Source organism: Echinops telfairi, unplaced genomic scaffold, assembly GCF_000313985.2.
Source record: "Echinops telfairi isolate 266 unplaced genomic scaffold, ASM31398v2 ScPeMD7_7420;HRSCAF=8458, whole genome shotgun sequence".
Taxonomy (NCBI): domain Eukaryota; kingdom Metazoa; phylum Chordata; class Mammalia; order Afrosoricida; family Tenrecidae; genus Echinops; species Echinops telfairi.
Genome location: NW_022111320.1, coordinates 3,906,380 through 3,933,823, shown reverse-complemented (window position 1 = coordinate 3,933,823; position 27,444 = coordinate 3,906,380). Strand labels below are relative to the sequence as shown.

The following is a 27,444-nucleotide window of genomic DNA, read 5'->3' as shown; positions in this document are numbered from 1 at the left end:
TACTATTCAATATTTCAAGAGTAGGTGGTGAAGAAAGCACACAGTTGAACATTCCATTAAAAAGTAGCCAAAAAGGAAATAAAATAATTCCGCAAATACAAAAATATTATAAGAATCACACCAAAATTCCAGGGAAATTTTAAAATACTCATCTGTAATAAACCCTGAAAACTACTTTCAAAATGTCACAAACTTCCATTATAAAAAACCTAATTATTTTATTTGCTTTTTTCAAACATTAGAGAGCTCCTATAATTTTCTCTTTACTGACCATTATAAATTTTATCAGTCTTATTCTTTCACATACTGTAATCAAGGAAATTAAAAGTAACCCTTAAAATACATATGACATAGCCCTCAAACTTCCCTGTGAATGCTTTAAGTGGTAATATTGTTAATTCCAATATTTTGACTGAACTCCACCAAGAAGCACAAATAAAATGTCAATAGCATTAACTTTGGGCAGAATTTCACCAAAAACCTGGTTTAATTATATACATATAAACATTGAAAGCAGCACTACACAAATAAAAAATACAAGTTACAAAACCAAATAGGAGATGATTTTATGTTTATAGAATTAACAAAAGGCTAAACAATTTATGTGTAGATATAGCCCTCAAGAGGCGAGAAGAGGACGGGAATAAATGTAAACACTGAATTGGTGGACAGGTACTAGAAGATCTATACAATTTTTCTTTAAATATACTTGCTGACCTGTTACAATGAACATTCTTTATTTATGGTTTTAAAAAGTATATGCCAAAGTTTCTTAAAGGCAGAGGATGTGAGTAGATAAAGGGCAATCTTTTCTCACAGTTTTTTGTATATTGGAATTGAGGTATTCTGTTTTTAGCAATATGAAGCTACTTACATAACTGGAAGTGTTAAATTTTTTTCTTTCCCTATAATAATATTAAAGCATTCGGACAAAGTGCTGTGCTTTGATAAGGTTTCAGACAATATTTTAACATCAGGACTAGGGAGAAAATTAACAACGTGAAACAGACAAGGTGTGCCTTGCTGGAGGTCACACAGTACAATTATGTTCCCTGACAGCTTGTGCTGTACTGTGCTTTTGCTAAAATACACATACTGTGTACGGTCAGGTTTCATACAGATGCTACGATTCTGTATCAAATGGCAACGCAAGTATCCTGTGTCAATAGCATTTTACATAGGAACTCTTCACGCTTTTATTGGAGGGGCACAAAGACAACCTTGCTATGGTCATGCTTAAGAACTTAGTCTAAAATTTAAGAAGCTAGATCCTAAGAAAACCCTGAAATAATCGCGAGGTGCTTCATGACCTCCTACTGTCAATTCTCTGCTACGAACAGAATCCACAAAGTCCTGATCCACAGTATCACGTATTTCCACATTTCGTGTGTGTGTGTGTGTGTGTGTGTGTGTGTGTGCATTCAATTGTGCTGGCAGTTTCAATATGGTCTAGAATTAAGATCCTTTGAAAGACTGTGGGAATTCTTAATGCACTTAAAAAGTTTTACTTTAATAAGCTTTAATAATCAGACACATAAAAGCCAGAAAATAAATTTTATCCAGATAAAAATGAACCTGAAACTATTAATAATATGAAATTACATAACACCAATTTTAATGCTAGCTGACCCCCATTTTCCACAAGACCATTGTGCCTTAAAAATGCAATAGACCTTTCGTTGGCTTGGTTAGCTGATGTCAGAGAATGGGCCCAAGTTTTTGTTGTTTAAATTATTGGGTATTGGTTAATTAATCATTGGAGAAGTGATTCTTAATTATCTTCTAAATGACAGAACTGTTTCAGAGAAATTCATCGCTGATAATGGCACTGTTTCTGACCAGTACGTGAGCTGGCCTCGGATGTAAAACCTGTGAACTCCTTAAGAAAAGTAAGATAGTATTAACATGTGTTCTGGAGTAAAGCCATTTTAATTTAAACACATTGATACAACACATTTGTTTGTAAAAAAGAGAGAAAGACTTATAAAATTGGTCTTCAGGAAAGAAAGCTTTCATGCTGTCTTATCTTACCATCATAGTGTGAATAAAGAATCTGTTTTTATATACCTCAAATCCTAGGGGTATTCATTGTTTTAGTTATGAAAAAGAGCTTAAAACACTAGGAGAAGAGGGCTCTATTATATTAGATTCTCAAATACTGAAAGGAGCAAAGACCTATCTTTTAGCAGTGTTTCATGATTTTACGGCATATGGGGAAAACATCTGTGCATTTTAGGTACCTTGAGTCTCAAACTTCTTTTGACACACATCAAAAACCTTTTTTGAGAACAAAAGGGGGAATTATAAAAATAAAAATTAAGTATTTTCAAATGTAACAGTCAAAAGACAAACGAGCTTAAAATTGGATTTACACTCTCTATTTGCATTTTCCAGTTTATATTATATGTTAATGGAATTTCCCCCCAAAATGGCAGCACATATCTTGGTTATGCTTGTGTTAAATAAAGCCATTGGTCTATGAACTGAAAGACAGCCATTTGGTTTGTAAGTTTCATGCAAAATAGCTTAAAACAGAGGAAAGGGCTTTTATTAGTACCTGACAGCATTATTGATGAGTATGTAACAGCAACGAGCCTGCCTACATTTCTGGCAGGCAGCATCTACATTCCTACAAACCACTGATGGCCTAAACAAGCTATTAATGACAGTTCTTTTTCAACACTTAAAACGGTCAGACTGTGCTGCTTGACCACAAGGACAAGGAGGTCATCACTCTCAAATGCTATGCAATGTAAGAGACATAAATGAGGTTTCTATGGGAGAAACAACCCACAGGTATGGCTCCAGAGTTCTTTCCCCATTCAGCTATTAATAGAAAGCAAATCCCATTTAAAGTTGTAAATAACACATGTAACCGTTTTTACTAAAAGATTTATTAGCACGTATTTAATTATCTGCCTGTGGCTAAATAAGGTATTAACCCTAGTGTCCAACAACAGCCATAAAAAATACAACTTAATTTCTTAAACCAAAATAAAGGAGGGGGAAAAAGGTGCCTCTGTTACTCTTACAGGGTCAACTCACTCTCTAACTCACTGCCACTGAGTTGACTGCAACTCATAGCGATCCCATAGGACCGTGTAGCACTTCCCCTCTCGGCTAGGAGAGTACAACTCTTTATGAGAGTAGAAAGTTCCGTCTTTCTCCTACAGAGCAGCTGGTGGTTTCGAACTGCTGACTTTGCAGATTAGCAGCCTAACTTGTAACCCAGTATCCCACCAGGGCTCCTCTCTCACAGGGTAAGAAGATTAATTCTTTGTCCCTCTAAATCTGTGGACTGAAAGTATAACTATTCATAGTACTTGGGATTACTTTGAAGCTTTTTATTTTTTATTTTTGCTACTAGTAATTAGTATTACTTTGAAGTATAAGTATGACTTCAGAGCTTCTTGAAATACAAAATCCTAAATCCTACCTCAAACCCAGGGTATCAGAATCTGCATTTGAACAAGATACTCGTGTGATTCAGAAGTACTTTAAAGGTAGATAGGTCACTCTCCCAACCCATCTCAGTCCTTTTGACTTTTCAGAAAGGAGAACTAAGGGAGTCTTAGAAGCATCCTACTGATCAGGATAATTCACTTCAACAGGGACACAGCACAATAGTCCTTTCAAGCCAGAAACCCAGAAAGTAATTTTCACCTTAAAAAAAAAGAAGCTATTTCACATAGTTTAAACTAATATTTTCTGATTTCAAGCCCTCCTCCATAAGGAAAGAATAGTTCTACGTTTATAACTTACTTATATATCAGCTATATTATAATCATATGGCAAGGCTCTATCTACTGTACCTTTTCATAATTATAAAAACACCTATCAGTATTACCAACTCTGAGTAGGGATTAAAAACCATCTAGAAAATAAGCAAGTTAATCCTCATTCAGTAGTCCAATAAGGGAAATTAGTTTTTACATGACCCAGAATTTTTCAACAAAAAATGCAGGAAGTTCTCTTTGGATACCAAAACACTTGGAGTCAATTTTCGCTAGTTTTAGTGTGTAGTTCGGAGTAAGATGACCACCACCTCCATTCCTCCAAGCCTTCAGTGTTAACACTGGGGTAATAGCAGAAAGCCTGTAATCTATATATGATTCTTTACAAAATAAAAATAAATTAAGTTCATTTAAAAATCAAATTAAGTACAAAGTTAAAAGCAGTATTTCCACTTATTTTCCTTAAGTATTTAAATGTGATATAGGCACAGAGATCTTTGAAATCCTTGGTGTTTAGACTTGCTGATTACCCATTCAAGGCTTAAGATTCTAGGTCTACTCAACAGTGATTTCCAACATTTTCCATTAGGTATTTCTCTTTCTGAGGTAAAAATTTTCACAAAGTCCCGTATACCCACCACCATACAGCCATTTGTCAGTTTTATAAATAACTAGAAAACACTGTAATTCTGTAATTCGCTCAAATGAATCTCATGTTATTAATCAAAAGACATTTGACCCTCGAACAAGATAGAATTGAGCAGTACCATTCCACCTGGCAGTTGAAAATCCATGTGTTGGTCTTACCAATAACACACAAAGCTGATGAACACATATTTGTATGCTATGCATTACATACTGCACCCACAGAAAAGTTTTTTTCTTTTTAATATGAAATAAAAGGTGTTTCATTTCACCAAAAGTACAAAGTTTTCATGTCTGCTAGAACCCCGTGGTGTAGGGGAATCCACAATGGGCTGCTAACCACACAGCCGGACATCTGAAAGCACAGTTGCTGCACAGGAGAAAGACAAGGCTTTCTACTCCTGTGAAAATTTACAGCCTCGGAAACCCACAGGGGAAGGTCTGTCCTATCCTATAGGGTTGCTCTGGGTCAGAAATGATGCAATAGCATGAGTTTGGTTTGGACGCACAGAGGCAGTGATAGCTTCACACATTTCCATTTGCTTTTCTTCCCAGCATTTCTTATGCTGGGGTCCCATGTCTTGAAATCCCTGTCTCCCGCAGGAGCAGACTTGAATTTATGGTACCTATCAAGCAATTCAACTTTTTCTAGTCATATTATTACGGGCTCTGGTTCATCTTGGGAGCACTTCCATCATCACTAGAGGCACTTCATATGGATCCCATGGTGTTATTTGTTATGCATTAGACACAGTGGGAAGGACACAAGAACACCAAGATCACTTTTTACTTTGATATGCAATTTACTAGAGAAGCGAACTGCGAACTGCCTACATGGTGTTTTGTTTTGTTTTTAAAATCCATATAAGTAAACCCACTCAGTTTAAATCCATGGTTTTCAACAGTTAACTACAGTGGCATGATAGACTTGAAATTCAATATGACTCATATGTATTCAGCTAAATGCTTAGTGCATGTTATTCTTTTGAATCCTCTATAATAATCTTTGGTTCTTCTGCCTCTTCCTCCTCCCCTATAAGAACCCAGGACTCACAGATTTATACTAGAGAAGTATTTCAAACTTTTCCAGGCCAATGTTTTCGAAACAGCAGAATCCTTTTTCCGAAGGTAATCAGGGTAGAAACCAAAGATATAAAAGAGGCTTTAAAAAGGAATGCTATTTTGGTTAAAGTAAGGAGCCCTGGTGGCACTGTGGGCTACTAAAACAAGGTCAGCAGTTTGAATCTTCCAGCTGCTTTGGGAGAGAAAAATAGGGCTTTCTGCCCCAGTAAAGATTCACAGCCCAGGACACCCATCAAATCAATGGCAGTGGGTTCCGTTACATTCTAAGGAATGGCTGACCCTCATGTACTCAGTGGCTCCCCTCTTAGGTGGCAAACTGACACAGCTCTCGCCACCTGAGCACACCAGTTTAATGCAATTAGAATCCAGAATGATTCACAAAATAATAAAGTTTTCTATTTTTCAAACCTATACTTTTATTTGATTTTACTGCATTTCCTTATTTAATGTGCTCTTTATATTTTTATATTTAATTTGAAAAGTATCTGCCTTCTGGATAGTGATGATACAAATGTGAGAAATTCAGACATGTTTTCTACCTTCCAAAGAGTCACAACATTACTTGCATAGTCAAGGTATTGCTATTATCTGGTTACATGACTGTGGCACATACATACCATGGATTATTGCTGCTAGCTGTTCTCTGAGTTGATTCTGACTCGTAGTGGCCCCATGTATGCACAAAAGAATTGCTCCATTGGGATTTCAAGGCCATCACTTTGCAGAAACAGAACACCAAGCCTGACTTCTGGGGTACCCTGGGTGTATCTGAACCACCACGTTTGTTTGGTTACTAGTCAAGCTCTACCCAGGGACTCATTATCATATATTACTACTCAGTAGAAGAAAAAAATAATACTTTTTGATATATGCAAGAACTTGGATGAATCTCAAAAGCACTAACTAAGTAAACAGACCTGATGTCCAAAGGTGACATACTATATGATCTATTTATATTCTACCTTAGAAACTATTCTTAGAAATGGTGGCGTATCGATAGTTCCCAGGAGCTGTGGAAGGGAGGGAAAGGAAACGCTAGAGAGAAGTGGGTGTAGTTCTAAAAGAACAGGAAGGATCTTTGTGGCGATGGAATAGTTAGTAACTGTGGTGGTAAACACACAAACTAAACCTACAGGTGTGACAAAATTGTAGAGAACCAAGTACACATGCATGACTAGAAGCAGAAAGAGATAAATCTGAGTTAGACTGGCAGATTGTGTCGATGGCACTGTTCTGTCTGTGATATTGAAATACAGTTTCATACACTTCACCTTTGGGAAAAACTACATAAACAGTAACTGGAATTCACCTGTACTAAACAGTTCTTGTAATGATGTATAAATATATAAGTGTGCTAATAAAACTTTCAATTAAAACACGTGCTGTTTCTAATTCCACCACTTTTCCTTTCATTCAATTAATTAGGAAGAAGACTTTCACATGAAAGGGAATATAAAAAAGGGATTTTTATAAAAAGGGATTAGGTGATGACTGACTATACACAGTACCAAAGAGCCCTGTACTTCTCTACTTCTACTTCTATGTTCTAAACAAGTTCTTCCTTCTTTAGCAAGATGCCCCTGTTACCTTTGGCAAGTGATATATTCGGTAAGCAAAACAATCTTTAAAATATCTCTATCTTAGAAGAGGTGAGGAGGGACTGCGTTTTTTTACCCTATTTCACATTCAAAGTTCTAACCATATCATCGAAACCTTTGTTTTCACGTATAACAGTTTTATCGATCTCAAGGACCATTTTGAAGACCCAGAATATAGCATATGTGAAATCCTTTACAAATAGAGAAATCAGTACGAAACTTGCAATTTATGGTGGCAACATGGTGACAAATCGGGGCTAGGAGTCAAATGTGTCATTGCTAAGAATCTAGGAAGAAGGATCTGCTAGGCTGGAGGACAGCATCCAGTGCCTAAATCCACATCTCCTTACACACCCTCAAAAAAATGCTGTTTTTTAAGATCAGTAGCTCTACAGATTACACCACACCGAGAGAATCACGAGGAGAAGGAAGACCACAAGCGCTTTCTCTTTTGGTCTTGAAGTTTCGAGGATTTTTCATTGTCCCTCAAGTCTCCTGTGACAAGGCTAATTCTCTGAGTGTTGCTGGTTAATTTTTCCTGGTACACAGTGGGTCTTTTCATATGTAGATTTAAGTTTTCTCTTTTTCAGAAATAATTTTATATATTAATTTATTATAATATAATATACATTATATATTAATATGATATAAAACTAGTCTATTAATTTTTATATATACTAGTTTTACAAAATAATTTTGTTGTCTTCTCCAGGAATACCCATTTTATATATGATCACTATTTTTTTTGGCTTATCTTGTATTTAAAGCCTATTGTAACTATTAGCAGGTTACCAAAAGCAAATGATTACAACTATATTTCAAGTAAATAACTATAAAGCAAATATTAATTGCTTTTTAAGTTTTTCACAAGGTATTATTGTTAATGTTGTTACATGCCATCAAATCGGTTCCAACACATTGGTCCTACTCCATCCTCACACTTGTGATGAAGGAGGCCATTGCTGCAGCCAAGTCACTTTTTACCAAGCATGATATCCATTTCCAGAGACTGGTGTCTCCTGATAAAAGATCTAAAATATGTGAAATGAAATCTTATCATCCTTGCTTTTAAGAGGCTGCATTTCTTCACAGACAATTTGTTTGTTCTTTTGGCAATCTATGGTACTTTGAATATTCTTTGGCTATATTTCATAATTCAAATATATCAATTCATCTATGGTCTTCCCTATTTATTGTCTAACAATCACACACATGGGGCAACTGAAAATGTCATGGGTTGGGTCAGGCGCACTTTAGTCCTCAAACTGACATCCTTGTTCAACACTTTAAAGAGGTCTTGTACAGCAGATAGGTTCAATGCAATATATCATGATTGCTTGATTTTTACTCCGATGGATTTTGATTGTAGATGCAACCAATATGAAAACCTTGACAAACTTCAATCTTTTCTCTATTTATCATAGTATAATACCTATTGGTCCAGTTGTGAGGATTTTGGTCTTCCTAACAATAAATTATAATCCATAATGAAGGCTGCAGTCTGATCTTCACCATCAAGTGCTTCAAGTCCTCCTCACTTTCAGCAAGCAAGGTAATGGTATCTGCATATAGAAAGCTGTTAATAAGCTTTCCTCTCATTGTAACGCCCTGTTCTTCATGTAGTCCAGCTTCTCAGAGCATCTGCCCAGAATATAGATTGAATAAGTACGGTAAAAGGAAACAACCCTGACACACAAATTTCCTGATTTTAAACCATTAAGTATTCCTTCGTCCTGTTCATATAATTTCCTCTTGGTCTATGGATAGGCTCCAAATGAGGATATTAAATGTTTTGGAATTCATATCCTTCTCATATTTTATCCATAATTTATTATTATTATGATTCTGTTTTACACTTAATGGGCATAGATGTAAACATTTGTATAGTCAATAAAACACATGTAAACATCGTTCTGATATTCTCTTTCAGCCAAGATCCATCTAAAATCAGCAGTGATATCCCTTGTTCTACATCCTCTTCTGAATCTGACCTGAACCTCAGGCAGTACCCAGTTAATGTACTGCTGCAACCATTTCTGAATTATCTTCAGGAAAATTTTATTTGTTTGTTATAGCAATGCTATTGTTCTATAGTGTCTGAATTCTCTTGGGTCATTGTTCTTTGTACAAAAGGGATGTACAGATGGGATGTCTTCCAGTTGTTTGGCCATGTAGTTGTCCTTCACATTTCTAGTTAACAGTCCCAGAGTTTTATCAATATATTGAAACATTTCAAATGGTATTCTGTCAACTACTGGAGTCTTGTTTTACACAAAGGCCTTCAGTTTGGTTGGATTTTTCCTTCAATACTAGTACTCTTTCAGCCTATGCTACTTCTTAAAATGACTGTTAGCCAACTAAATGGTTTTAGATACATTGACTCATTGTATTCCATCTATTTTCTTTTGATGGCTCCTACACAGCTCAGTATTTTGGCCATCTAATCCTTAAATATTGCAATTAGAGCAGTGATTCTCAACCTGTGGGTCCTGACTCTCTGGGGGTCGAATGACCCTTTCACAGGGGTCGCTTGATTCATAACAGTAGCAAAATACAGTTATGAAGTAGCAATGAAAATAATTTTATGGTTGGGGAAATTCGTAACAGTAGCAAAATAGTTATGAAGTAGCAATGAAAATAATTTTATGGTTGGAGGGGGGTCACCACAACACGAGGAACTGTATTAATGGGTCGTGGCATTAGGAAGGTTGAGAACCACTGAATTAAGAGGCTAGAGTTTTCTTTCAATTCTCTCAGCGTGAATTATACTGAGCTCCTTCTTCTTTTTATGGCTTTCTGACTCGACCTTTGCAGATTCAATCGAATACGGTCTTCTAAATCTGCCCTTAGAAATATGATACCTGGTCATTTGTTTTCCCTCGTGATCCAATATATAATTATCACAGTTTTCAATATTTTCTACTGTTTTCACTTGAGGTTTTCCTCTGTTTCACTCTGTCATTGCTGTTGGACAATTTTTGAGTTCTGTTTTGATTCTGTATGTTTTTTGGTACAAGTAAACCTACAGAGACAACAGCTGGATTAATAGTTTCAAAGGGACACAGCAGGGGAGGTTGGTGGGAAATGGAGAGCTAACAAGTACAAGGTAGAAGAAATATCCAGGAATTAATAGTTTGATGGTTGCACAACTCTTATGAACGTGATTAAACTATTTAAACATATGTGAACTACATGTTGGTGAAACTGTTAAAAATAAACTAATTAATCAAAAAAATTAAACTTTGAAATAGGTCTTGTGTAACAGATGCCCAAGGCAATATTATTTAATTCCCTGGCTGCTGCTTCACTGGGGGTTGATTGTGGATCCAAATAAAATGAAGTCCTTGACATATTTAATGAATTAAAAACACGAAAAAATCCACTTATCTCTGTCCATCTAGCAACTGTCTCTGGGACTAAAAATAGCCCAGAAATATGGAGAATGTCATACAGAACATGAATTCTAAATACCATTTTCCTTTTTAAAAAGGAGCAAGGTAATGTGAAAACCAAAAATCAAGCACACTAGCTTTGTGAAGCCCTGGTGCTACAGTAGGTTACACATTGGGATGCTAACTGAAAGGTCAGTAGTTCGAACCCACCACTGCTCCACATTAGAAAATGAAGCTGTCATAAGAGCTTTCGACACGGAATCCAGGATAAATAAATCCCTCAGGAACAATAATGGGAGCAGTGATACTATGAGGGTAGGGGGCAGATGGGGGAAGAAAGGGGGAACTGACCACAATGATCAATGTATAAATCACCACCACCACCACCACCACCACCACCCCCCCAGTGAAGGGGACGAATAACAGAAATGTGGGTGAAGAGAGAGAGCGGATGGTGTTAGATAGGAAAATAATAACAATTTATAATTTATCAAGGGGTCATGAGGATGGGAGAGTGGGGGAGAAAAGGAAAAAAGAGGAGCTGATACCAAGGGCTCAGGTAGAAAGAAAATGTTTTGAAAATGATGATGGCAACATATGTACAATTATGCTTCATAAAATTTATGTGTGGGTTGCTATAAGAGCTGTAAGAGCCCCCAATAAAATGATTTATTTTAAAAAAAGAAAAAACAAAGAAAGGTGAAACTGTCTGCTCTTATACAGATGTACAACCCTAAGAGTACATTCTACTTTGTCTGACAGACTTGCTATGAAGCAATGTAAAGAAAGGGCTAATTCCCAGGATGGGATAGAGAATATATAAGATTAGCTAAAAAAAAATAAATAAAAGGTTGAGCCATAAAATAAAGAAATGCTTCAAAAAAGCAGCAAGCAATAAGAACTTGGAAGCCATCTTTAAAAGAATTCTCACTGGACAATTGTGGGATCGTTAAAAGAATAATTGATAATGACCCATTTCATAAAATAATGTAAAGAAGGGCTAATTCCAAGGATGGAAAAGAGAAAGCATGGGATTAGCTTAGAAATGAACATCTTTTAGGCAGAAAATAAGGAAATGCTTAAAAAAAGAACATCCTGAGATTTGTTTTTGGCTAATGCCTTCAGTGCAACTTGGAATATTTCATTCAACACTATTGCTTCTTGATAATATGCTTGAAACAGCTGAACATTAGCCAGTTCTTTTTGGTACAATGACTGTGTATTCATTCAATCTTCCTCAGGTACTTCCCATATTGTTCGATATTTTGCCGTTATTGATGCTGTAATTTGGTTCCGTCAAGTCAGTTCTGACCCATAGCAACCCCATGCACAGCAGTGAAAACACCACCCAATCCTGCGCCGTCCTCACACTTGTCCTAATGATTGAGCCCATTGTTACAGCCCCTCAGTCAATCTATAAATATAGGAGTCTGTATACATGAGCCTACCCAGATGGAATATGCATGAATCAGATCAACTATTTGTAGAAAGAGTGATAGGAAAGCAAATTATCATCAGCCCAAGCAACTCATCTCCAAGTTCAGGATAAAGCTGGAAAAAAAAAATTAAAACAGGTAGATGAAAACCAAGATATACCTTTGAATATATCCAACCTGAAATCTCACAAACATACTTGTTTCATTCAACATTAATGACCAAAGACAGGAGAAGAGGCTCCAAAACTTGCTCTTGAACATAGCGTAACTAAAGTGATTGGATGAAGAAATGATGGTGTAAAAGAGCTAAACAGAATATGTCAAAGAGAAACTTGAGAAGACACGGTATTATACTGAATGCGCAAAAACTTACATCCTGTTGGGAAAAAAGGTATTTGCAATGAAGAAGTCATTGGTCTTATAACATTTTAACATGTCATTTCCAACTTCATTTTAATCATACAGGCTGTATTTTACAACTAATGATCATTTCTCTTTATTTCCATCTTTTACATTCCAACCATCAGTAATTATCAATGAACTTGGATGGCATGTTTGGTCAAAACTGAAAAATTCTTCAATTTCTTCATCACTGGCTTTAGAGGTTACTATGTAAAATTATATAATAGTTGTATTAACTGGTCTTCCTGGTAGGTGAAAAGATATACGCCTACTGCAAATAGCCTAGTACTTCAAAATAGATCTTGAAAGGTTCTTTATGATGATTACTGTAATGCCATTCCTCTTCAATTTCTCACTGTCAGCATAGTGAACTGTCCACTCCAAAATGGCCAATACCTGTCCATGTCATCACACCAATACCTAGGATACTGATCGTCTTCCAATTTTCCTAGATACATAATGTGTGCATTTCATGTTCCAATTATTATTAGATGTCTGCAAGTGCTTCTTCTCAGTTTGAATCCTGTCCCACCACTAAATGAAGGTCCTGAAAGCTCTGCTTCTTCTGTGTCAATATGGTTAACTGTACTTTGTGGAGGCGGATCTTCCCAGTCATGTCTGGAATGCTTTCAAACTCAAGGGCTCATCTTCTGTTACTATATTAGACAATGTTCTCATACTATGCACAAGGTTTTCAGTGGCTAATCCCTCACAAGTAGACAACGTATTTCTTCTTCCTAGTCTGTCTTAGTCTGTAAGTGATGATGAAATCTGTCTACCACAGGTGATCCAGCTGGCATGTGCCACACTGGTGACACAGCTGGAGAATCACAATGACATGCAAACTGAGAGACAAATGGTAGACAGGTTAAGTTTAGTTAATCAATTTTACAATGTTAAATTCAGGGACTTTCAAGCAACTTAAATAAAATTCATTAAACCATCTTCATCTCACTATTTACCTACATGCTAATCCTGGCTCTCAAGTCTCCAAACTTCAGTGCTTTTGAACTACTTCTGCCACCTACTACCCAGATCAAAATCAAATAGAGGGTCAAGAAGAAGAGGCATAATTAACATACTTACTCCTGACTTTATTAAGTGCATAAGCTTTAGCAAAGGATTTAACATACTTTTTAGGTACAAAAATCTTTCTTCAGATGAAATCTTCTAAGAAAGTTTAAAAGTTTACTTTACAATACAAAAGTAGGAACTACTATAGTTAAAATGGACATCAGAAATCTGGAGGCCCTCCAATCCAGTACTCCCTCAATGCAAGAACACTCTGTTTTATTACCCTGGCATTCCATGATGCTCACCTTCCCGACATGATCGCTGAAGACAAAGGGGGTGCACAAGCAAATGTGGTGAAGAAAGATGATGGAGCCCAGCTATCAAAAGATATAACGTCTAGGGTCTTAAAGACCTGAAAGTAAACAAGCGGCCATCTAGCTCAGAAGCAACAAAGCCCACCTGGAAGAAGCACATCAGCCTGTGTGATTACGAGGTGCCAAAGGGATCAGTTATCAGGCATCAAAGAACAAAAAAAATTATATTATTGTGTGCTCACCTCCCAGATATGGTCACTGAAGGCAAATGGGTACATAAGCAAATGTGGTGAAGAAAGATGATGGTGCCCAGCTATCAAAAGATATAGCGTCTGGGGTCTTAAAGGCCTGAAGGTAAGCAAGCGGCCATCTAGCTCAGAAGCAACAAAGCCCACATGGAAGAAGCACACCAGCCAGTGTGTTCACGAGGTGTCGAAGCGATCAGGGATCAGGCATCATCAAAATAAAAAAATCCTATCATTGTGAATGAAGGGGAGTGTGGAGCGGGGACCCAAAGCCCATTTTTAGGCAACTGGACATCCCCTTATAGAAGGGTCATGGGGAGGAGACGAGCCAGTCAGGGTGCAGTGTAGCAACGATGAAACATACAATTTTCCTCTAGTTCCTAAATGCTTCCCCCTCCCAGCCCCCCCAAAACTATCATGATCCCAATTCTACCTTACAAATTTGGCTAGACCAGAGGATGTATACTGGTTCAGATAGGAAATGGAAACACAGGGAATCCAGGACAAATGATCCCTTCAGGACCAGTGGTGAGAGTGGCGATACTGGGAGGGTGAAAGGAGGGTGGGGTAGAGAGGGGGAACCAATTACAAGGATCTACATGTGACCTCCTCCCTGGGGGACAGAAAAGTGGGTGAAGGGAGATGTTGGACAGTGTAAGACATGACAAAATAATAATTTATAAATTATCAAGGGTTCATGTGGGAGGGGGGAGCGGGGAGGGAGAGGGGAAAATGAGGAGCTGATGCCAGAGGCTTACGTGGTGAGCAAATGTTTTGAGAATGATGAAGGCAACGAATGTACAAATGTGCTTTATACAATTGATGTATGGTATGGATTATGATAAGAGTTGTATGAGCCCCCAATAAAATGATTAAAATTTTTTTAAAAATTAAAAAAACAAACTGGAGGCCTGGCCCCAATCCCAACTATGTGGAAACCTCCATCCCCCACACCCACACTCACCTCAGAAGAATGCACTTCAGAGGACAGCACTGGGCTACAGTTTGGGGAGAGGGGCGCATAGGATTAGAGCACAGGGGAGAAAAGCAAAAGGGATGGAGAGGGAGGAGCGGAAATCCTGGTCCCCAAGCCCTAAGGATGGTGTTCCTGCTCAGAGTAGACAACGCACAGGGAGGACCGCAGGGCTGGCCCCACCAAGGGACACGGTGTCCCTCACTGAACCATGACGCTGCGGAGGACAGCACTGCAGACACAGTGCGGGAATAGTGCACGGCCTGGCCCCATCACGCAGCAGAGCAGAGGGGGAACAGAGTGATGAAACCCCTGGGGAATACCAAAAAATAGACTTGGGAGACAAGAGTATAGCATCCCCATCAGACTCGACTGGAAAACACTTGTAAGGCCAACAAACAGAACTTGAACTATTTATAGGCTTTTCCATTTTTGTCAGTGGCTTTCTTTTCATTATTGTTATTTGTGTTTGTTTTTTGCTGCTGTTGCTATTGTTTTGTTGCTTTTGACTTCCTTTGTTGTTTTATTTGGCTTTGCCTGGTTTTTGCACTTATTAATGTATCTGCATGTCTATCTAGATAAGATAGGCAGGATAAATAATTTGGAGATGAGAAGAATGGGACCAATGGTTCCAGGGGATTATGGGAAAAGGGGAGGTGGGAGAAAGGAAGGGAAGGGGGGACCAAACCAGAGACAAGGGAACAACAAGTGAACTAAAATCAATGGAAGGAAGGTCATAGGATGCCTCAATCAAGGGCAATGTACCAGCGAGGAATTACTAAATACGAACGAAGGCCGAACATGATGATGGGACAAGAGGGAAGTAAAAAGGAATACAGGATAGAACCAGGGGGCAAAGGACACTTATAAAGGCCTGAATATAGGCATGTACATATGTAAATATATATATAATGAGAGGGAAATAGAACTATGTACTCATATTTATATGTTAAGAATTAAGGTTGCAGATGGACATTGGGCCTCTACTGAAGTACTCCCTTAACACAAGAACACTTTGTTTTAACAATCTGGCATTCTGTGATGATCACCTTCCCGACACTATTGCTGAAGACAAATGGGTGCATAATCAAATGTGGTGAAGAAAGCTGATGTGCGTCTTAAAAGGCTTTAAGATAAACAAGCAGCCATCTAGTTCAGAAGCAATAAAGTCCACATGGAAGAAGCACACCAGCCTGTGTGATCATGAGGTGGCGATGGGATCAGGCATCAGGCATCAAAGACCCAGAACAAAAAATCGTATCAATGGAAACCCAAAGCCCATCTGTATGCAATTGGACATCCCCTTACAGAAAAGTCATCGGGAGAGAAGAGCCAGTCAGGGTGCAGCATAGCACCAATAAAACACACAACTTTCTTCTAGTTCTTTGGTGCTTCCTTCACCCTACAATCATGACCTCAATTCTACCTGACAAATTGGATTAGCCCAGAACATGCACACTGCTACAGATAAGAGCGTGCACCACAGGGAATCCAGGATAGATAAACCCCTCAGGGCCAACAAGGAGGGTAGAGATACCAAGAGGATTAGGGGAGGGTGGGGGAAGAAAGGGGAACCAATCACAAGGATCAATCTAGAATGGAAAAGTGGGCAAGGAGCGACGGAGGATGATATAAGATATGGAAAAAATAATCTATAACTTATCAAGGGATCATGAGGGAGGGTGGGAGAGGGAGGGACGGGGAAGAAATGGAGAACGGATATGGGGGGTGGCTCAAGTGGGAAGAGAATGCTTTGAAAATGATGATGGCGGCATATGCGCAAATGTGCTTGACACACTGGAGAAATGAATTGATTGTGATGAGAGATGTAAGAGCTCCCAATAAAAGTATTAAAAAAAAAAAAGAAATCTGGGTGCAAATCTATTCTGGGCAACCTCCTTGGTAGCTCAAGGATCAGTTAGAAAACTGCTGCTGTATACAATTATGAACTCAAATCAATCCCAAACTACTACCATCGAGTTTGTTTTGACTCATAACAACAGAGTAGAATCACCCATTATAATAAGATGCTGCACATCTTTATGGAAGTAGATTGCTACATTAGTGTCCCATGGCGTGGCTGGAGAGTTCCCCAGAGAGCAACTGGTGAGTGGAGTGCCTTAATTATTGCACTACCAAGGGCTCCTACCTAACATTATAAATACAGTATAAATGGTAAAAGTAATCACTAAAAAAGAAGAAATTTATACTAAAGAAACAAACCCATTATTTACTGAGGAACATAAACAATAGAAATATAATGGCTTTTTAATAACTAGTATGAGGAACATAAAAAAGTTCATGGGAAAATAAAATAAAAGACAGTGGAATTTTTCCACAAACTTCTGAAATCCCCTGGCAAATTACAACAGAAGTATAAATATAAATCATTTGACATTATGCTACTCTTCCTTCTTAGACGCCACCAATTTATACAAGGGTTATGTTCTTTATAATATAATGTGCATGTATTATAAAGATGTGTGAATAAACCTTTATGAACTGATAAGAGGTTCAGAAAATATTTTTATGAAGATAATAATATCATTTACTCCTAATCTTGACAAATATGTAGCTCAAATTTTCTAGCTAGGATACTAGCTTTTTAACAAATAGCATGTCATTTTAGGGTCATTTTTAATGTCTGGTTTCTTCAGTTTTCATTCTCTATTGAAAGGAAAACCTAAAAACTCTTCCAACTTTAAAACAACCACAAGTGAAAATGAAGCAGTCTCTTGGTATTGTTTGTTTTGGTGGAAGCAGACCCAAAGCAGATTAATAGTTAACAAAGCTTCTGTATGATATACGAAAGAAGCCTTGCATTTAAAAAGTACTTAGACTGTATTTACAAAAGAATCTCTATGATTAATTATTCAACATTTGGATTGGACCGGAGCATGACTTTATTATGCTCTGTGTAAATGAACTACTTAATGTTATAAGGAACACTCAATGTAGTGAGCTCAATGAATTTCGGACCTGTTACAGTACAACAGTTTTTCCAATTTTTTAATCAATGGACACATTTTCATGTTAAATCAGTGTGGATTTATTTCACTTGTACTTTAAAAATGTTTACTTAAGCCCAAAATTTTGCAACTCAATTATTTTATATTCTAAAACTGAATGGAATTTAAATCAATGTATTATTCATAAAGCACAGACATCGGGAAAAACAAAGCTGTGCAGTACTTCGTTCAAAGCTGTTAAATTGCTAAAGCATTCCGTATTTATGCATGCAATATTTAATTGTGTTTTTAACACACAAGCTTGTTTATGTCAGATCAAGATATGCCAAAAATTCTACACCAAACAATTTTTGTTTATAATTAAAGCAATCATCAATCCAAGGATTGTTATCCATTTTATTTCATCTCTACATAAAAAAAAAACTAATTTAAAAAAATTTAAAATTCCCTTGAAATGGTAAGATAAATGAAAATGTAAGAGCTTTCACATAATAACAGTAAGCTGACCCTTTGGGAAATGGTTGACTTTCTCAATACAAGGTATTCAAAGCTCATTCAAAAGTGTTCTTTTAGAATGCAGATATCAAAGATGTTGCAAATGTTCAAGAGAAAATTAGAACTTACCAGATGTTCTAATCCAGCTTTGATGCTTCCAGATTCCCTAAAATAGAAGAATAAAAGTTCTAAATGGTTGATAAACCCGTCTGCTATAATTTATGCTTACTTCAAAAATGATTTATAATCCATTATAATTTTTTCATGTATCTTTAATAATGTTCATAATAAGGCTGTTTTAAAAGCAAAATAATTCACAAAATAGAAAAAGTTTATATCTAAAAGATGTAACACTAAAATAGGTATTCCACTAACAAAAAGAATTTTGTAGATGCTTGAGTCAATGAAGGACAAAAAGATTCAAATATAATATTCTACTAGTTGTACAATATTAATTCACATTAGCTTTTATACAAAATGCTCGTGAGTACATAAAATATCAAAGTAAAAACTTCTTCCCTCACATTAATTTTTTAAATTAATGCACACTACAAATTGGGGGTTATGATTGTTTTAATATTTAAAAACAAAGTAGTATCAAAGAAAATATAAAAATCAAATATCATATTTTTAAGTATTTATTAATTTTCACTGTGAATGGCACTGTTGCTACAACCAAGCTACATATATTCACGCAAGTAAAAAAAAAACATATATATATATATATATGTATTTAAGACAATTTAAATATACATTTAGTGAAAGGCAGCAAACACCTGGACTTTTTGCCTACTTTCAGTCTATACTAATTCATTAGTAGTAAATTGTTCACTTTTCTCACTCTGTTGGGTCAAACAGTATTTTACTTTTATCATAAATATCAACCCTTATCTTAACAAGAAATTGTAATATTATCACATTAGAAAACTATTACGACATCTTTCAACTACCAACAACATTGCTGTATTCATACAATTTAATCTCCTCCCTCGTCCTTTTTCTTTCACCAAAGAGGCCCACGTTTGATTCTTTTCTCTTTCTATTTGTCTCCTGTATGTCCTTTGTCTAAAATATACTTCTGTTTGCTCCCCCGTCTTAACTATTTTGTCTTGAAAACGTTTCCAAACATTCCTCTCTGTTCAGACACTATACTCATGGCTTCAAATTCCCACCTCCTCTGATTAGAACTCCTCTGTAGCCATTTATATCTATTTCCTGCTTCTAGTACATTCATATCCAATGTTTAGATATTCCAGGGTTTATATAACTCATTCTCTGGGTGTATTCCTAAACATAAATGACAGGGATAAATTACAACAAAGTGTAATAGAAGGCTAATATGAATGATTATTTTATTCTTTATATTAACAAAATTACTACATTTAATAGAGCTGAAAATGAAATGCATCTTTGTTTTTAATGAAAAGAAAACATTCCTATATTTAGCTATGCAATTTAAAATTTAAACAAAAAATAATATCAACAACCAACTTAACTCACTGCCATCGGGTCGATTCCAAATCATACTGTTCCTATAAGACAGGGCAGAACTGCCCCTGTGGGTCCCTGAGATTATAAATCTTTACAGGGGTAGAAAGCCTCATCTTTCTCCCACAAACAGTTAGTGTTTTTAAACTGCTGACTTTGGAATAGAAGCTTAATGCATAACCCACTACGCTACAATAAAATAAGTGAATACTACAAATATAAATGTGCACACAGAATTCCCATCACGGATCTCAATTTGATACGTTTTTTGTTTTTCTTTTTAAAGATTTTTTATGCAGTGTTTGTGTTTCTTTCCTCCTTTCTGTATATATATATTTCAACACAAACAGGGCACTGTGTTGTACTTTCTTTCACTTTATATATTTTGGAGTTTGTATCATAATAATTTCATTTTTTCCCATACCTTCATTGTCACATAATGGGTTTTATCAGAAAAGAATATTGCAATAAAAAGGACAAAAATGCTCAGATTCAAAGTACAAGTCCACAATTTATTATCTGAAACCAATTGGGATAGAAATAGATCATCAGAATCTTTCAGATTTTATAAGATAGTAAGATAAACAATACCAAATGAGGGGACTTCAGTGTATGGAAAAATTCAATTGAGAGATTAAAGGAATGGAAGTGTCCTTCTATGCTGCAATAACACTTTCAGAAGGTATAGCCATATCTAATCATTATACCCAGTCATAATTCTGAAAGAAAATGTGAATGTTCACACCAGTTGTAATAAACAAAGACTATAAATAGCTTCGTTTCACCTCAGGATAGTTTTCCCCACCAGCTGAATTTACCACATACTTCAAGAATACCTCCCAATTTTCTGGATTTTTTTTGCATTTTAGAAATGATAAGAAACTGTTGCTTAAAAATAATAATAAACTAGTGGGTCAGAACTGACTTGATGGTACCTAACACTGCTTTGCTATGATTCCAACTCATTCTTTATATTAAAGAATATTTTTAAATGGAATGCCAAAAGGAAAAATGAACTTTTTTCCCCTTATTACCAAATATAACACAATGCAGTCCATTGAAGGATCTTGGTTAACCAACATCCTTATTTATCACTTCGATCTCTGTGGTGTAATGAATTGTTAATATGGTACTTCTAGACACAGACTTTGTCATTGCAACCAAAGGCTTGGGTGGGACCATGCAAATAAATAGATGGGAAAAGAGCCAGCTCAGAGCAAGAACAGGCGACCTCACTTCTGTCAGGAAAGAAGAATCCCGAGTGGAGTGTCTCCATGGGATCCAGAGATGTGGCCAAGCAGTATCAGCCAAGGCAGAAGCACCAAAAGCACGCGACAGAGTAACGCACTTCCCAGCTCCAAAAGTGAGAAAGCGCTGTTGGGCAGGAGCTCACTTACAAAGTAGGGTGTTTCTATGCACTTAATTAGTGGGGTTGGATTTGCTGATTCACAAAGCTAAAATCAAACATCTTTAAGCTGAAGGTTATGGAACAGTGTGTGGCCTTTGGGCATTTATCAGTAGCATCAAGAGAACTGTCTAACACTGCCTGTGCAGGGCAGAGGCCACGAGGTTGCATAGCATGACTGAGAAGAGGTATCATGATTCAAAGAATTGTATCCTTCACATTTCTGACTCTGAATTATAACTTGTTAATGTACTAAATAAATCCCATTGTCTGTGTATTGTCTGTGAGTTCTGTGTGGTTACTGCAAAGAATTTTCAAACCAGAGAAGCAAAAAGTGCTTTGAGAGATTACGGTTGTTGTCGGAAAAGACATTTCTGACTTCTGCCTCATATGAATCACCTTGGGCTAAAGTGTAATCGGATTATCCTTCCCTCTTGTGAAGTCAGAGGAGGACAGTCATGGTCTCTCTGCCCTGCGTACAATCTCCAGGCATCATCTTTCTTCAGCTATCTTACTACAATAGCCCTTAAATGGATCTCAAAGTTTGCTACCCTGTCCCATTGTCAAGGAATTCTCCAAGGACTATGAAATTTCCTAAAATGTAAATGTGATCATACCAAGTCCTTTCTTAATATTCTACACTTCCCCACTATACTTGGGTTTGCCACTGCCTCTTCTAGATCCTGGTGGCACAACCACTGAGCACTTAGATGCTAATCAAAAGATAAGTAATTGAAAAACTACTAGGGCGGGGCGGGGGATTGTAGTCTGTATGTGCACGCACAGGAGCGCTCACACATCTATACACACCCAAAATGTTGGTGAGAAAGAAGCTGTTCTGCTTTGCTTTCTTTTAAAGGAGTACACCAAAAGACATACATTCACCGCCATTCTGTCAATTCTGACTCAGCAAATTTATATTGCGTTTCCCAGACTGTAATTCTTTAGAGGAGCAGACAGTCTCATCCTGCTCTCATGGAATGTCAGATTTGAACTGCCAAACTTGAGCTTAATCGCCCAAAACCTGACTCAACAATGGGAAGGCATAATGGTCTCAGCTCTCTGTGCTGATTCTTAAATTTCCAAGCCGAGTCTCAGAAACTTCACCATGCAGACATTACCTGAAGGAAACCCTGAGGACTATGAAACAACCAGATGAGAAGTTAATTCAGGAAGCAACAATATAAAGCAAGTAGAGGGTGTTCTAAAATTAGTAAAGTACAGCAGTCTAAGTAACTGGTGACTAAAATGTAAAGTTAGAGGTCATCCATAGCATTAGGGACTAAACCATCAGAAACTGACCTGGCCTGAGGCTGGATACGGCGAGTCTGAATGATGCAAACCAAAAAAAAAAGGCCGGGGGAGTGGGTGAGGAAGACATCACAGCGGTGACAATTTACTTAAAAAACCATTTAGGGTATTTTGCTTGGTTAAAGGGCTAATAAATATATTTTGTTATGCTTTCAATGGGAGGGTTGGTATGTAAGAATTTTATGTCACAATTTATATTTTTAAGTTTATAATATAAAACCATTAGAACATTCTGTTTAAGTAAAATAAAAAAGATGAATAAAAGAAAGCAGGAAAAATTGCTAGGGGTAAAGGTGGTGAAAAGGTTTTTCACAATGATAATTATCTACATTTAAATGTGCTAAAGATTTCAGATTTAGGGGAAAAAATACAACAAAGTAACTTTTATAGGAGACATATACCCAAAGTATCCAGAAAGGTTTCCAATAGGGATAGAAGAAAATATAATGAGACAAATATAAACCATAGAGAAAGCTGAGGTAGCAATTTTAATACAACAAGGAGAAAAAGGGCATTTTAGCCTAGTAAAAATAACCGTATATCAAGAAATAATCATTTATATTTTATATACTTTATATTTTATATATAGGAGTATATTTTATATACTCCTAAAGATTAAAATGTATTACTGTATATACGCGAGTATAACCCGACTCAAATATCAGCTGAGACACCCAATTTTACCACAAAAACTGCGCTGGAAAACTCGGCTTATATTCAAGTATATACAATACACTTTGGGACACCAACATATAAACAAATTCTCCATAAAAATCAATTTTCTGTAGTTTCACTTTGCAAAAAGACAAGGGATTATGTTGGACTACCTCAAAATAACACAGATAAAGCATCACAACTATGTAAACAGCAGAGAGTGAGAGAGCGTGAGGGCATAAAACCTTAGAAGCCAAAGCTCTAAACCCAAAGTTAAGCTCTACTATAAAATCATGAGTGTGTGTTCAGGTAACAGGTATCCACTTTTCTAATGATGACTACCTATGATGTGAGGGTTCCATGCAGTTTTGTAATGAACGATTTGTCTTTAAGTCACATCTGCCGGGGAGTTAGAACAGGGGCATACAATTCTTACTGAGCCATATCCTAGTGGCCTAACTGGTTGTCCCTTGCACGGCTAAAGTGCAAGGTCAGCAGTCTGAACCGACCAGCAGTTCCAAGGGAGAAATATAAGGCTTTCCGCTCCCATCAAGACTTGTTGCCTTGGAAATCCTGGGATTTCTACTCTGCCTGATACAGTCACTGAGTCAGGATTGACTTGCTGGTAGTGGGTTTTGTTTGTTTGGGTTTTAGAGCATGTAAGGCTTCAAGCTTTTTCTGTAATTTAGAAGTTGAACATGCAGCAAGTAAAGGGGACAGTTATGAAGAAAACATTGGGTACTAGGGGTTGATTCAATCTTTTCAAAGTTAAGGAAAATTTACATAACATTAAAGAGCAAGCCAAGTCCTACACTCAGTGCTAACAATGTGTATATAATAATTGCCTTAGCTGCCACACAGTGGTTATGAAAAATCCAGCAAGATAAGGTATATGATGATACAGTAAGACTGTAAAAAACAAAACCTACTTAAGGCAGAAATCTGTCAGGGAATAAAAATCCAAATGTTTCCCATGAAAAGGAGTAGTAGAACAGTGGGAAAACGGAACCCTACCAAAGCTGAAAAACTTGAGAGACCCAGAAAAGCAAGGCAGTTCCTTTGAATTCTCGCTCTCAGAAGTGTCTGACTGTATATTTTAAAGGATAACGCACTATAGAAATATGTTATTATGATGAATGACATTTCAATAGGGAAGTGTTATAAAAGTGATTCAAAAAACGTAAGTGAAATTTTAAAATAGAGATGCAAGGTCCAAGACATTGATAGAAGGATCTTGCCACAAACAGGATAAAACCTGTCTGTCCTCTTTAGTGGTCTGTCTCTTGGGCTGTCCCTGTCATGACTTCATCAATATTTGTGCAACTCCTTTTGCCCTGTGCTGAAAGCAGACTTAATTCAATTATAGGTCTCAAAACTGATAAAATGGTCCTGCAGTGGAAATGGGAAGAGATTATTGGCAAGTGAATAAAGATCTGTATCGAACTAGCACACAGGAGTACAGCAGGTCTTTTTTAATCATTCCCTGTCTTAAATCCTCTGGGAACCATGAGTTTCCCTTCCTCTCATTCAGCACATCGATTTTTGAATTAGACTGCAATATTAAATAATTAATATACTTGCCATGATTGATGTTTTGCATTAGTTGAATATTAGGTTATCAATCAAAATCCACTTGGTTTAATGTAATAATATTGAAAAAGTGTCACGGGCTGTTCATCCAATTTGTAGTTGAGGCAGCACAGATAGTCATGTTGGCCTAACACAATGCTCAGAAGCAGAAAATGCAGTGCCGACATTTTGAAACGAACTGGGACAGGTGGAGGGGGTTCTCAATAAACCTTCTGGCACCTGTCAGTTTCAGTCTTGGGTCTGCTTCCAGCAGAGATGCCATGTATCCATCATGTCGCGGCAGGCAAGAAACACATAAAATTAAGATACTATTTTACCTTTGTTGCAGAGAATTTCATTATTTTGCCAAAAGAGTCTGTTCTAGATCCAGGAGCGAATGCTATCATAAAGCTATTATACTCTCTTAAAAACTTATAAAGTAAAAAAACTAAGGTATTTTTTTAATCAAGTGTTCTAGGAAGGGACTGACTTCTACAACATATGGGAATAACAACTAAAGTGAGCATTCAGGCTTTTTAAAGAACTAAAGGAACCAGGTGAAGGAGCCGCAATTATTAACAGCATTTATTTTGAAAAAATTATGCTTGTTTTTTTCTAATGAAATAGCATTCTCCTTTACCCTCAACAGTTCTTCCCTACAATTATTAAAATATTAGCTTGAAAAGAAGCTTGATTAATTGCTACTCTCAGTAAAAGTAAATAATTTTCTCATCAATCCCTATTATATCAATTCAAAATCTATTATGATAATATTCAAAAAGTGACATTATAAAATAGGGAGGTTTTTTTGGTATGGAGTAGAAGCTTAACAAAATAAATACATATCAAAACCATTTCAGAGTGAGCCAAAAATTGAGTGAGTGTATAGTTATAAAATACTCATAAGCCATAATGTAGGTAACTCGCTGAAGTAGCATTAAAGCATCATTTCACTGACCAAGTCTTTAATAAATAAAAGATTAAATGTTTACAACCAGTAATATATATGTATTATACTACATAAAATGTACACACCAACAGTAATTATGAAAACAAAGTCACTCTGAAACAACTGAAATTTATGATAGGTCTGTCATGAACTAGAACTATTTTTCAACTTCAAATAGTAACTAGGCTGCAGTTTTTTTCTACAATTACATATATAAAAGCTAAGATGACAGTTAATTTTTCATTTTCTATTTCATTAAGTAAAATCTACAGGAGTTGCTTGTCCACATGATGAAATCATGGTTTTAAAAAATATGGATATATAAACAGTAAAAATATCTATACCTTCTATAGCATGCAACCACTGATAAAAATTTTACATGTATGAAAATCTTTCCTGCTAAAAATGTTATTAATGAAAATTGTTGTAATATTTACATCTAAGAAAGACATTGGTTCAAATTCCTCCTCAAATACTTATTAAATGGATAATTTTAACAAGTTAAATACCCGTTCTAAATATTCACTTTTCTTACCCAACTTCAGATCAACACCTTACCAGATTATCAGCATACATCTAGAAGTTACTCAATAATAAGCTCTGCTTCCATATGCCAGAATAATAATCCATTAAGGGACTTCATTCCTCAATCAAAAATCAAGAAATAACTTCATAGGGGCTTTTTACAAGCTATCTGTAAACTTGTTTCATCTGTAATATCTATTAACGAAAGCCAATCAAGTGCTCAATCTCACCACCCAGAACAAGGCCAAAGGCCAACTGTGGAAAGACCATCGACTGCTCTTATGGAAGGTCACCTTGAAGCTAAAGCAAATTAAAACAAGTCCACAGAATCAAGACACAGCCTTGAATGTATCCAACAAAATTAAGACACCATCTCAAAGCAGGTTCAACACATTTGATGAAAATGCCCAAAGACTAGACAAATTGTGGGAAAACATCAAAGACGACATATATGAAGAAAGCAAAAGGACACTAAAGAACTAAGAAAGAAAATACCAAAGTAGATGTAAGAAGAAATTCTGAAACTCACTTGAACATATAGAGCTAAAGCAAATGGATGAAAGGATGAAGTGCAAAACTGAACAGAAATTTTCAAAGGGCAGCTCAAGAAGACAGGCTAAATTATGAAATATGCAAAGATTAGAAGTTTGAAAACCACAAAGAACAAGACAGGGATTTATGAGGATAAGTGAATTGTTTTCAGCCTACATCCATCTAACATTTAATAAACATGGAGACAGGGGAAGCTGAATGGGTGTGGGATGGAGAGTGGGAGTAGACTAACAAATACATAGAGGTTTGCCAGAAATATTTGATATTTGCCCATGGGTATTGACCTTTGCTGCAAATATATCTGTGAATGTGGGGCACATACAAACACCCACTCCCACCGAATCAATTCCAATTTAACACAACCCTACAGACAGGGTAGAACTACCCTCTTTGGGATTCTGTGGCTAGAAATCTTTACAGGAATAGAAAGCCAAATCTTTCTTCCTCGGGGCAGCTGGTAGGTTCAAACTGCTGCCCTGTGGTTAGTACTAGTGTGCAACCTGGGCTCCTTATGTGGAGTATAACAGGGCAAAGTGACAAACACTTCTTGGACACAGCCCAACACTTTGAGGTAATAATGAGTGTGTGGGCCTAGGGGCTCAAGACCATAATCTGAGGGGTCACCAAAGTCAACTGGAGCAACATAATCCACAAAGACAATGTTCTACATTCGACTTTGGTGAAAAACTAT

At 36.6% G+C, this 27,444-nt stretch overlaps 1 protein-coding gene across 1 annotated transcript in view; it reads right to left on the bottom strand.

The window, feature by feature from the left end:
* Positions 1–27,444, bottom strand: part of LOC101660048 (serine/Arginine-related protein 53) — a 252,447-nt gene that overhangs the window by 39,406 nt on the left and 185,597 nt on the right. The window contains exon 5 of the mRNA XM_045297659.1: positions 18,430–18,466. Within this exon, the coding sequence (XP_045153594.1) occupies positions 18,430–18,466 (37 nt within the window). The remainder of the gene's footprint in view (positions 1–18,429; positions 18,467–27,444) is intronic.